General features: G+C 34.6%; 1 protein-coding gene across 3 annotated transcripts in view; it reads left to right on the top strand.

Annotated features, from left to right (window-relative positions):
* LOC123010590 (hemicentin-1) overlaps positions 1 to 8,082 on the top strand; it is a 43,212-nt gene extending 35,130 nt beyond the window's left edge. For all 3 annotated transcript variants that reach the window (XM_044407603.1, XM_044407604.1, XM_044407605.1), the window contains 3 exons: positions 1,726 to 2,085; positions 3,661 to 3,966; positions 7,424 to 8,082. In XM_044407603.1, the coding sequence (XP_044263538.1) occupies positions 1,726 to 2,085; positions 3,661 to 3,966; positions 7,424 to 7,479 (722 nt within the window). In that variant the 3' untranslated portion in view covers positions 7,480 to 8,082. The remainder of the gene's footprint in view (positions 1 to 1,725; positions 2,086 to 3,660; positions 3,967 to 7,423) is intronic.
* The last annotated feature ends 4,511 nt before the right edge of the window (positions 8,083 to 12,593 follow it).

Below are 12,593 nucleotides of genomic sequence, written 5' to 3'. Positions count from 1 at the left end.
ATCAAAACTTGTCATTTTTTATTTACGAGGTAGGTATTTGTTTACAATTTTTTTTATTATTGATTTTACAATTTATTTATTTATTAGTTTAATAGCTGAATATTTTTGTAAGTAAAACACATTTTATTGGTATTTATCAAAACTCGGCGGTTATGAGGGTTGTTAAATATTGAAAGCTGTCTAAGCCCCGCTGAAGAGATGATGAGCTAGGTTTGAACTAGCCGACCAAGAAAATTCTAATAAAACTTAAAGTCTGCGTTTGGTGTAGTTTTATGCTTTAACCGAGTAAATAAATAAATCATCCAGTTAAATCTCCGAAAGGAGAAAAAAATCGTTTTTTCTTGATTTTTTGAAAAACGTACAAATTAAGCGAAGATAATGTAAATTTGGTCACGATCGAGTGAGTTCTCTTACTGATTAGTCATTAGTTTTGGTGTATTTGCATTTCTCTATTTCTGGAACCAAGAGACTAATCTGATCTGACCTAGTATTTTAGGTGGTTACTAAGAAGGCCAAGGTCTATCGTCATGCCAAATTTGGTTACTTTTGATGTATGTATAATATGCATTCATGTAACTTTCAAAACCAAAATGCTGTACTACTCAGTATTTCAGGTAGTTACTAAGGAAGCCAAGATCTAGCGCCATACCATGCAAGTAATTTCTGTTATTATAGTGATCTATTACAGCTTTTATTTTTTTTTTCGTCTTAGGACGAAAACAAATTACGAGAAGAGCGTAATTGGGGCAGAAAGTTGCCTATTTTAAATGTGTTGTTGTTTAATTCACCAATGTTTCTGCCATCTTTTCAAACATTAGGTACTCCTTTTTTAATATTATGACATTTGTTATCTTACCGTCAGCTATACCCTACCAAAAAAGAAATTAAATTGTAATTTAATTTTGGATTTAATTTGACGTTAAAGTATTAGCATAATTTTTGTTGCGCCCCAAACCACTGAAATATATATTTACGTTTTCACAATTAATACCTGCCACAATTTCAATTAAGGTAAATCGCCTGCTCTATTAAACCCTTATAAGAATCATCTGATCGTTAATCTCGCAAATGACAGATTCATTGTATTTAGGTAATGCGCATATAATTCCCCGGTAAGATATAGGAAACAATTTCTTGCACTTAACTCGACAATTTCGGTTACAAAAGCTGTGTAATCTTGCAAGATCGGCCCCGGAATAACATTGTTAACAATAACAAATAAGGCAATCGGAGAGGGTTTTTAGAAAGGAAATATAGTGTCAGGAGCAACGAGTGGCTCGTACATCATCCGAAGAAACCGCATTTGGAGTTTAGCAAACAAATTAACACCGGTGCATTGCAATGCACTGCCTCCAACTTGCCAACTAGGGGAATATTGAATGTTAATTATAGAGCGGAGGAAGGTTAGATCCTCTGTGGGGGATTATCGCGAGATTAGAAACCTCAACAACCACGTAAACAGGAAATACTAGCTAAAAGTTTAAGGCTACGGCTTTGTTTTATAAGTCAAAGTAAGAAACTGATTTAACATCAAAAACCTAGCACTAATTTGTTTTCATCTGCAATCTCCTTTCTGTTCAAAATCGGTCTGACATTCACTCAAATTTATCTCTAAACTTTGGCAAAGCTGCAGTCAGGGCCGTTAATGCGCCATTCAGCAATCATCCGACTGCACGCTCCAGATTCTCCCTTAAATAATCCGTTAAGATGTCCCCAACTTTGCAGAGACGCCGGAATCCCCTCGACATTGCACCCTCCGGAACGCCTCTCACGGCGGACTGGAGGTCGCCTGCGTGGCGGGCGACGACGGCGGGCTCCACCAGAGTTTCATCCTGGAAGTGAACGACGTCACCATTCCCTCGCCACCGCCCGGCGTCACAACACTGAGCGACCAGGGAGAAGCCAAGTTACTCTATCGGACACTGGGGGACCAGCCCACGTTCCGATTGCATAGTCTTCATCCTGGAAGGGAGTACCAGATCATGGTCTACGCGGAGAACGCCAAAGGCAGGAGCGAACCGCCTGTTCTCCTGCCGAGTGTCAGAGTAGAGGCCGAAATCCCGGCTGATACACTTCATGAGACCGGTAAGTCCCTCGGGATCAGCTTAATTTAATTAACGAAGACACTAACAATAACTTGATGTGCGCACAGCATATCTAGTGCGAAGGTTAATTTTCAACGGAATGACCTACAACAAAAATATAACAACCTCTACACATGAGTAAATGTTAAATGTTGTGTTTCAAAAAGATTTTTTATTAAATTCCTTGATTTAAATTTAATTTGTAGTTTTTTAAAATCTAAATTTGGAAACAATCAAATCGTTTTTTATACATTTTTGACAATATATTGACATTCTTTTTGCACCAAATGTACCACGTTTTCCTTTCATTTTGTTCAAAATTTAGTATTAACACGGAATTTCTCGCAAATGTTATAAATTTGAAACCGTTTTAATACCCACAGGTATCACACTGAAAATACAAGTTCGAAATTTACAGCTTCATTATACACAAACGGCTGAGGCTCATTTAAAATTTTGTATATTTCGCGTTTAATTAAATATTTTATTACATAATTCTGCTCATTTTTCACCAACCAACGTCTCTGTCTGTTTATTTAACTTTACGCCAACATCTGGCAATTTTTCAATAGGGAGACAAATTAAACCACGGCCACTTCTTGACCGAAGACAATTTCGGTATAAAACCGTCGCTATCTGTAATTTCAGAGAGTCCCATGGGAACTTGTATCCTAGATTACAGCCATAAATTTATTTTACAACGCTAAAACTTCACCAAATTAACAAAGAGCATTACTTTTACGTAGGGTATGTAGCTGAGAGAAATTGTTGACGGTTTATGTTTGAATTTAGCGCAACAAGATGTGACACATCATTCTTCAAGAAAGAATGAATAAATTGGAAAAAGTCACATTATATCTTGAGATGGCTGCATGTTTCTTTAGGAAGGTGTTTAGACGAATATTTCATTGTTATTATACGAATCGAGGAATCTCATGAGAAATATGGCGCCACATAAAATTTTCCATCTGCCACGAATCTAGAAATGCTTCAAAAATTAATATCAGGAAGACTCGAACTACTCTTTGAAATTAAAAAGATATTTGATTTGTGATATTAATATTTTTTTTATCTAGGAGTTAGGATTGTTCCATTGTGAATAATGGCTGCAGATGTGAAGACGTTTCTGCAGAGAAATGTTTGAATTAGATGTTAAAACAAACAGTATTGTTATGCAACTTGTTTCAAGCACAGGTATCTGTTACGTTGTGTCTTTTCCGGTAATAAATGAATAAAAGTTGAAGAAATTAAACACATTAAGGAAAGTTAAACTGCTTAAACGTATACAAGAAGAAAAATCCCTTTGATTAAGTGCCCCATTAACTTTTTTCATCCCTTCCTTTACAAAGATTAAAATGCTATTAGTTTGCGCAAGTGTACCGGCTTTAATTGTCCATCAAAGACGCCTCTACTTTTTTTTTCATTTGATTACAAATTTGGCATTCTCTTTGTACCCTCGATACAATAATAACACTGTGTGAATAATTTAATATTAAGCGAGCGTAAGCACGCGTTGTAGAATAGAAACAAGCATCCCTTCGGGGAAACTAATGACCAATCTGTTGCGGTTCCTTAGACACAACAACAAGACCGGGGTCTGAAGGATATCCCTCGTCTAGGCAGAATTTAACCGTAATATTAGTGGCGCTGACCGCAGCTGCAGTGCTTCTCATTGTGGGTATTGTAGCATCGGCCGTTGTTATCGCTTGTAGGAAGACTCCCGTGGTTGTACGCAGACAGACAACCAGGAGGAAGTCTTCGGATGATTTGGAGTTGTCCGAAGCCGGGTTTAGCGAAGGCTTCCAAAGACGGAGTGCCCAATATAGGGCCAGTATGTATGGTCTACAAGAGACTGAAGATAGAATATCGAGACTTATCGAAGGTATGTTAAACTGCTTTTATGTAGCACCAATATATAATTCATATAATAGTGATTTTAAATTAGTCTGGCTTTGAGATTATGCCATCAGCGCATTGGCAATATCTTACGCTCTATTTTTTCATCGTTTTGCATAGTTTTTTAATGCTGCTACAGTTTCCGTGTTCCTACGACTATGAAAAAGTCAGTTAAGTTATACAAGAAAAACTAAAAATTGAATAAAGCACCGTTTTGGCTAATCTAAACCCTTAATCTCATATTTAGAGCAATCACACGGCGCTTATGCTAAAACCCCGTTTACTTTTGCCCCTTCAAATATCCCTCATTTAAATTTCGACGCTTCAGCTTCTGCGAGTGTTCTAAATGATCAACACAGAACGGAAGCGACGATAAGATTAGCTGATAACAGACGCATTCTCTCGTCGGGGCGGCTTTTTGTCGCGCTATGGCTTTATGAAAACGGTCCAATTTGGTATGAATTTACGTGTAGTTGCGACCAGGTAATACGAATCTGATGAAAGCGGCAAAACGCGTTCGTGATCTAATTTAAAGGGTGGCGAGAAAAAAACGGGTAATTTTATAATTTTGTGCCGCCATATATGCACACCCTCTTAGCATGTGTTCGTAATAACCGGGGAACTATCGGCCGATCTGCGGTTATTACATAAACGCGATTTCTGATACCGCAGTGGATGATGTCATTCGGTTGAATTGAGACATTTTGAAGTGTTTAGTGTACCGGGTGGGCTAAAAACAGGCTATAATTTGTGTGATAGTAAAAAGAGATCCGGGACTGAGGTACTATAGTGTAGAGTAATGGAGGTGGATGCAGAGTCCTAAACTAACACGCTCGATTACAGCGATAGGAATAATATCGTCGAATGACAAGTACAACGCTCAGATGGGGGATAAAAGCACACGTATGCAAATAAGTACCGTTAATAGTTTAATAGTTGTGTTGGAGTCAGACGATCCGCATTATATGCAGGATACGTCTGAGGTCTCGCGAGTCGACGCATTAAGGGATGCTGACGCGAAAGCAGTTATGAACACGTGTGTGTCTACCAGGGACTGGCATTTAGTTCTCTGATTACCGTTGCGACTAACCTTCTCGAGCCCGGAATACCAAATTTAAGGAACAACCTTGGCGGAAACGGACAGCTAATCAAGCCAAAGCTGAATATTTAGCACTCTGATAGATTATAAAATTAATAATAATAAAACAAAACTAAATAAAAAACTAATTTGACTCAAAATTGTTTTAATTAAAAGTTTTATTTAGATATTGGATTAATACATCAGGCAAATCAAATCGCATCCTAAATTATCTTAAGAATACTAATATACAGGCTGTCAATTTTAAAACTTACAATATCTCTAGAATTGAAAAAGTTATTGAGAATCACTCAAGATCGTTCCGGTGGTTCCTAAGAGAGAATCAAAATGACATGGTAATGGTGGATTTATGCTTCCATATTTAAGATTTATCATTTAAGATTTAATTTAAGAGTTTGCCAACTTTTAACTTTTAAATAAATAAAAAAACTTTTAAATGACAAATAAAATTGATAAATTGTCATTACTGGCATTAATCTCACTTGAAAAGTGAAACTTTTCTTTGAAATAGTAAGATTTATTATGGAAGATGCTGAACTCGTTGAATATAGTTTATAGATTGTCACAAATTTTACAAATGTTTGTGTAAAATACGAGATTTACATTTACATTTACGGTGCATCTTTAAATTACTTTTTGGTTAATTTAGAAGTATACATTTTCAGTTCCAGATAGTGCCGATTGCAACTTTTAAAATTGACACACTGTATATGACAAAATGAAAAATTATATTTCAATGATGCTAATGACTGATGTAGTCAAGGCGCTCAAATTTTAAATTAAAAAAAGTTTTATATAAAAAGATTTTTCACTTTATACAACAACCTAATATTTAATTTTTCTCATAGTAAGTAGTAAATTTCATAAAGGGTAAACAAAAATAAATAAAAACACACTGGATAATATCTCTCAAAAATTTGGGCCAATTGGTGTTGAAAAATGTCCATCTGTCTGTCGTAATCCCGGTCCCAATTTTTCCCGAATGAATGTATTTCACATTTACGTATTTGGTCGGTAAATCAAGCGGTCTTTAAGCGCTGCCAGTGAAGCAAATGAAAGGGCACGTTTATACCAAAATGGATCGAGGGTAAATCTTTCAGCCTTATCGAAGGAATCCAGTTGGCTTTTGCGGCTTTGTATCCTGCTAATTCGGAATATGCCGCAGTTCGCTTTCGGTTTACTAAAGAATTTTATCTGTTTTTTTTTCGCATGTGTTACGTGTTGCGACGCGTTATCCTCAATTTTCGTTTAAAACGCCAATTAATCTTGAAAAGTATCAAGCGCTTTGAGCTTTATGGAAACAATATTTTTGAGGGCAAGTGTGCGGTTTTGTACGTATGTGAAGGTGGCTGCGGGATACGCTCAGTAACTGTTCTTGTTCCCGGAGGAATAAGACATGTTTCAGAACCAGGACTTATGGTTTGTTTAGATGATGGTCCTGTCTATTTTTCACGATTTGTGATGGAAGAGTGCAATTTATAGGCAAAATGGAAATTCTATTTGACCTACTCAAGGGAAGCCTCGTTGAGAACATTGCTCGTTTTATTTGTCACGAAATTGTGCTAATGGAATATTTAAACGGAGTGGGAAGCCACCTGTAACAAATATCATACAAAATGTGGAAAAAACATGAGCTTTTCAAGGATTTTTTTGGATTAATTTTAGCAAAGGAGAAATTTTTATAAAATAGACAGTTTTTTGCTTCGTCGCATCGTGACATAACTTTTACGCTTTCTTAACAGCAAAACACCTACGCCTGTCAGATGACAAGCGCTTATCTTAATTTTTAAGTTTCTTTAATATAAAAATGAATCTTTTATTTAACCTATGCTGGTATCACATAAATAAAATTATATGAAAGACACTCAAATATTGTTGTAATTTTTTTACGAGAAAACCGATGACACTCAAAAATACGAGCGCATTAGACTAAATGAAAAAATTATCAACACTGCCTGGTGTTTAGTGTATTACATCGAAAAAGGCAATTTATAATCCTGCAAAGTGCGCCTCATAAATTTTCCCACTACTAGTGGAAAAAAGCGGACGAAAAAATCATTCTATTGTTCGTAATTTCAGTGTACAAAGAGACCTAAAGCTTCCTTTTGTATTGATTAATTCCGATCAATTGTCCAACCAGCGAACAATATTTGCTTTTACAATAAAAGAGCCTATTTAGTCTTTGAAGTCTTTTGCAACTCAACTATTCAACAAGCGTTATAAAATATTCATTAACGCAATTACAATAGGAAGCCAATTTCTTCACACAAAAAAATTAATTAAACAGCTCTCAACAAGGGAGAATCTCAGATGAAAATTTTTATATTGTGCTTTGTTTTTTCAGGACCTGACTTAATTCTAGCTCCTGTTGGTTTTTCGCAGCAAAATTCCGAGTATTAACAGGAAGCAGAAGAAGAAAAAACGTCATTCAATCGACTTGGATACCCCATTCCAGACTCCTGTTGTATATAATTTTTAATATAGATAAAAATTTCACTGAAACGGAACTGAAAATTTAGTTTAGTTTTATTTTAGTAAAATTTCGACAGGAACAAAGTACAAGTTTTGTAACAGATTTTTTTTCTCAAACACAAGCAGTATTATAAAAATTATATTTTATATCTGAATAACATAAAATGGTCTATAGTTTTTCAAAATAGTTTTTCTATTTATAACAGAATTTTTATTTGCGTATAACAATGTTTGATTGTTCTTAATGTACCTATAACAGGCTAATTATTATTGTAAATATATATTTATCAAGACGTAGTATACGAAGAGTGATAATTCATAATTGACTGCTTTTTACTCAATTGTAAATATAAATATAAAAATTATTTATAGCTAGTGTGTGTACGTAAAAAATATAGTATTAAAATCAGTTATCTCAGAAAAGTTTTTCAAATGTAGGATAAAGGATTGTCAAGAAATGTATATCCTCAGGTATATTTTTAGAAATGTATATTTTTAGGCAGTAATTTTAATAAAAAAAATAAAACAATGATAACCCTTTACCAAATAATTTTGTTGTTTGACCACTTGTTTATTCTACAATTAAGATAAATGTATTCTCTAAGAATTTTCAAAGTCGACTTGTTAAATAATTCAGTGTTTAAATAAAACAAGAAAGTTTGGCAAAATGTCCCGGTCGGTTGGAGTAGATTAAAGACAAAGCCCGTCCATTTACACAACATTCAAGCAGGGCAGCAATTCGCTATGTTAAATTTTTAATTAATAATATGCTCTGATAAAGCGTTAGGAACCGTACAAACACCTAGTTCACACCGAGCTTAGCTACTTTAATAACTAAAAGCATAATTTTTATTTTATTGTGACAGTAATTATATTTATTTGTCTCGCACTTATGCCGTCTGTACATTTCCAAATATTCGCATTTGTTAAGTGCTTTTACTTCACTTCTAAACAGGAAGTTTCATGTATATGTTTACTCGTGCTATAAATCAGACCATTTCTCCGTAGGTAGCTCGAGGGTAACAATGAATTACGTTTACTTAGAAAATTGCATCTCAGAAAAACTGCATGCTGAACTCAACTGGTCCAAAATCATTGTTTTAAGTCAGGTTTGGCTTGGCAGCGCTTTTTCGGTAAATATTATATCGCAAGAAGGGATGAAATTCGTCCAAATGCCTTTTAATAATTTCTGAAAGCAAGTTAGGAACAGTTTATGTGACAGGAGAGGCAGTGTATAGTCCCGTGAGATTCCAAACACGTGCAAACTGAAAAACTATCCCTTTCATCCTTTTGTACACGTTTTGTCATAATTGGGTAAGTGTAATTACAGCAAACAAATTCTGTTTGTGTAGGTTATGCGTTTACCGCGTATGATTTAGAGGGGCTAACATTTGATGTTTTCTAAATATGAGTAATAGGCATAAACCACGCATAAATCGCAAATCCCGCTAGAAATGGCTTTTAATGAGAGTTTGAAAAGCCCATCCAATATACACTTGACTGCATAATTCGTGAGAACAACTAATAACTAGAATATTAAGTGCTATCAGGAACTTCCGCTCATTGCACGTCCCGTTTATCGTTAAGAACTCACCAGACTGACATTCTTTATGTTTAAGGCAAGATAAGGACTCTGTATAAAAATGTAATTTATATTGCTTTCCAACTTTCAACGAAATGAAACAAGTAAGAGCTTAATAGCTAGAAAGAAATTTTATCCTTTGTTCCATGTGTATTTCTATATACGGGTAGATATTTCAATTTGTTAAAATTTGTATATCAATAGCTAAACCTGTACATCATAGACTGGAAAAGTGCTGACGTCACTTAACGCACGAAATACAAAGTAGTGTCATTCCAAAAAATTACGCTAAGAAATTTGACCTTATTGCTGATGTTACATAGGTATATAAGTACATAACTTACGAGTATACAGGGCGATTCAGATAAGATAATGAGCCTGACGATCTGGCGATGCAACCCAAAAAACAAATTTCATTTACGTCATTGATCCAATTTCAATTAGGATTTGCAAGTTGAATCCAAGTTATCATCTTGGTGTCACTGTGACATCAGTGCAGAGAACGATTATTACTGCCATTCAGTTCTCGCGGAATAATAGAGAAGTCAGATAAGTATATTCGGTGTAAACCCAATACATAATGTATGAAAGAATGAAACATTAAAGGTAGGCAAACAGTTTTTTTAAAAATCATAAATTGCATGTCAAAGCACTATCAGAGCAACATAAGATAACTTGGATTGCAAATGCAAATCGTAATTAAAATTAGATCAAAAGGTAAATGAAATTTGTTTTTTGGGTTGCATCGCCAGATCGTCAGGGTCATTATCTTATCTGAATCGCCCTGTATAAAGATCAAATTCGAGACGCTTACTTTAACCGCTTTAAACGGTACGAATAAGCAATGAGACTGCCTGATTCACAAACCCTAAAGTTTATACTCTTAGATGCATCACATTTCGTTATTTTTGACGATTTAAAGCGTTAATCAAAATTAAAACAACTAGTGCAAAATCACCGTGCAAACACCATGCCATGCCATTGTCATAAAGAATTGAAAATTGAACAATGAACGGTCAGCAAATGCTGGTGAAAATAAACGATCTTATATGGGGATTGTTCAAAAGCAAACGCCTTTTAACAGTAACAATCATCTTTTTCTGCTTTTTTCCGATCTTGTGGTCTCAACTGCCGGGGTTATGTCTCCATTTTCTAATCTATTAAATTTCGATTTTTGATTTGCAGACATTTCATTAACAATTTTATTTAATCTAATTTTAAAAAATTAAAAACGTTATTTACGACGTATTTTATAGAAGAGCGTACATTAACGACAACATAAGAAACAAGCTCAAATGCACCATAGAAACAGTATACGATATTAGTAGGTATTGGAAAAAAAATCATTTGATCTTTGATGAAGAAAATTTGTTTAAATCAGTCGCCATTACTGACAACACGTTTTGGAGTCGATACTATTAAGATAATAATAGGGCATTAAACCGGTACACACCAATCAGAGTAGAAAATAACCCCGACTACATAGTTCCCCATACTTTAGTACAGAATGAAAATTTATTAGTTGTGTCATTATGAAAATGGATGTCGCTTAATATAAGCGACGATTCTCCTAAACTTAGACCATATTCCCGAGCATAATCTGTGCCCAGGGCTATAAGGAAACGTTAAATTTGCATAATTATTATAGGATGCTAAAACAATAGTATCGTGCTGGATTATTCTTATCTTTTATTCGTGACCAAAAATTAGTCCATGGTAAAAAAATCGAAAGTCTAAAATTTGTGTTAAACATTAAAATATCGTGTGGTGGCAAATTATCCGCAACGGAAAATTGTAAAAATATGTTCCAAATTGTAAGTACATAAAATATTCAAGAATCGCGTGATTACATTGGCGTGTCTTAAATGTAAAATTCTTTTATAGAGAACCGCACTAAAGCTCCTGTTTAATGTTTTATGAACATAATTTCTATTTAATTCGGATTGTATGAGTAATAATTGCTAAGCGAGTCGGTGTTCGAATGAAAAATAAAAAATATCCTATAAATATATAACTTGTAAGAAATTTACATTTAAAAACAAGATTTATGACGGTGTTTTACCCCAATGCTATGTGAGAAAAGACGTTATAAAATATCGTTAATAACTGTCATAAACTCTGAAGTTTTTTGAAACTACCCAAGGGTATAATTTAATGCTTCCCTTTGCCTGTATAGAGAGGTTTTGACCATTCGCAAGACAAAGCTTTGTAGAACAATATAGAGGATTTTTATGGTCCAGATAAAAGCAAGATAACATTTTTCTACAATTTACATCGCATAAACAGCATTAATAATAAAAATAAAAATAAAATTGTCCCATTTGCCTTTTGCCAATTCTCTTCTAGCCATTTCAAGTCTTCTGTTTATTTTGGTCCTAAAGTAGATAATTTTGCTTAACGTTGTTTCAACTGGTCATATAAAATCGATCGAGTCTCTCCTACGTGTGAAGAATGTTGATCGTGTCCCAAACCCTTATTTATGTAATGAATCCCTTGGTCGCTCTTGCTCGTAAAACAACTCGCTATGATTCCGATATTTCCGGTTTATTGAATCGAACATTTTATTATTTTTATATTGCGGCTTTACGAATAATTGATAAGAGCGACCGCAAAAAACCCGAATTGATGGCCACGATAAAGAATTTAAGCGAACAATATGTCAAGCATCGAAGGATTGACCGGGAGGGCGATTACTGGAAGTGATCGGAAAACTAAGTTGGATCAAGGTACGCAGTTCGTTATCGGCGGCGAGGATATCGTGTCACAAAGCCGCGACCTCACATCTTAAATGTGTTCCGTCCCTTGTCACACTCGCACCATGACAGCTGATGCTTTTATTCCAGCCCTTCGTAACCTCGAGCGAAACTTCAACCTAAAATGTAATGAGACACGTGGAATGGCGATTGGCAAGTGCACGTTTTGGGTCTTCGTAAAGTAAGATTTAATCTTATAATCTAGCAAGTTAGCACATGACACGGGATGGGAGTTGTATGGCGGAAATCCAGGAACTGACAAACGATAATAAATAAATATCTAGCCCATTCTTATTATTGTTTGCAAGAGATATAGCTCTTAGTTTTTAAAGTCATAACCAAAATTTTAAAATAAAACTATAAAAATTTATCAAAAATTGTGGTGGATGCGCCGGGAAAACATTTAAAACCAAAACGAAAGAAATTTTTTAATTTGGTGGGTAGAACTAAAGAAATTAATGAAGATATTTAAAAATATGTTAAGAGATTTTGGCAGTATATAGGGAGCGCCAGAACTCGCGCCCCAGAGAAAATGCCATATAAGGTAAGATACCAAGGAACATGGAAAAAATGTTAAAAAAAAATTATCTATAAAAATTTTGAAGTTATGAGGGTTTAAAGTCTGTACTTTGACTCTATTAATTTCTTTTGGAAAAATATTTTTTTAAGTTTTTTTGCTGTAGCCTATTAAAAGAGGAAACAAGGAA

Source organism: Tribolium madens, unplaced genomic scaffold, assembly GCF_015345945.1.
Source record: "Tribolium madens isolate multiple individuals breed KSU strain unplaced genomic scaffold, Tmad_KSU_1.1 Scaffold_91;HRSCAF=231;Tcas5.2_LG7, whole genome shotgun sequence".
Taxonomy (NCBI): Eukaryota; Metazoa; Arthropoda; class Insecta; order Coleoptera; family Tenebrionidae; genus Tribolium; species Tribolium madens.
Note: the sequence above shows the minus strand (reverse complement) of the source record. Positions and strands in the feature narration are given on the sequence as shown.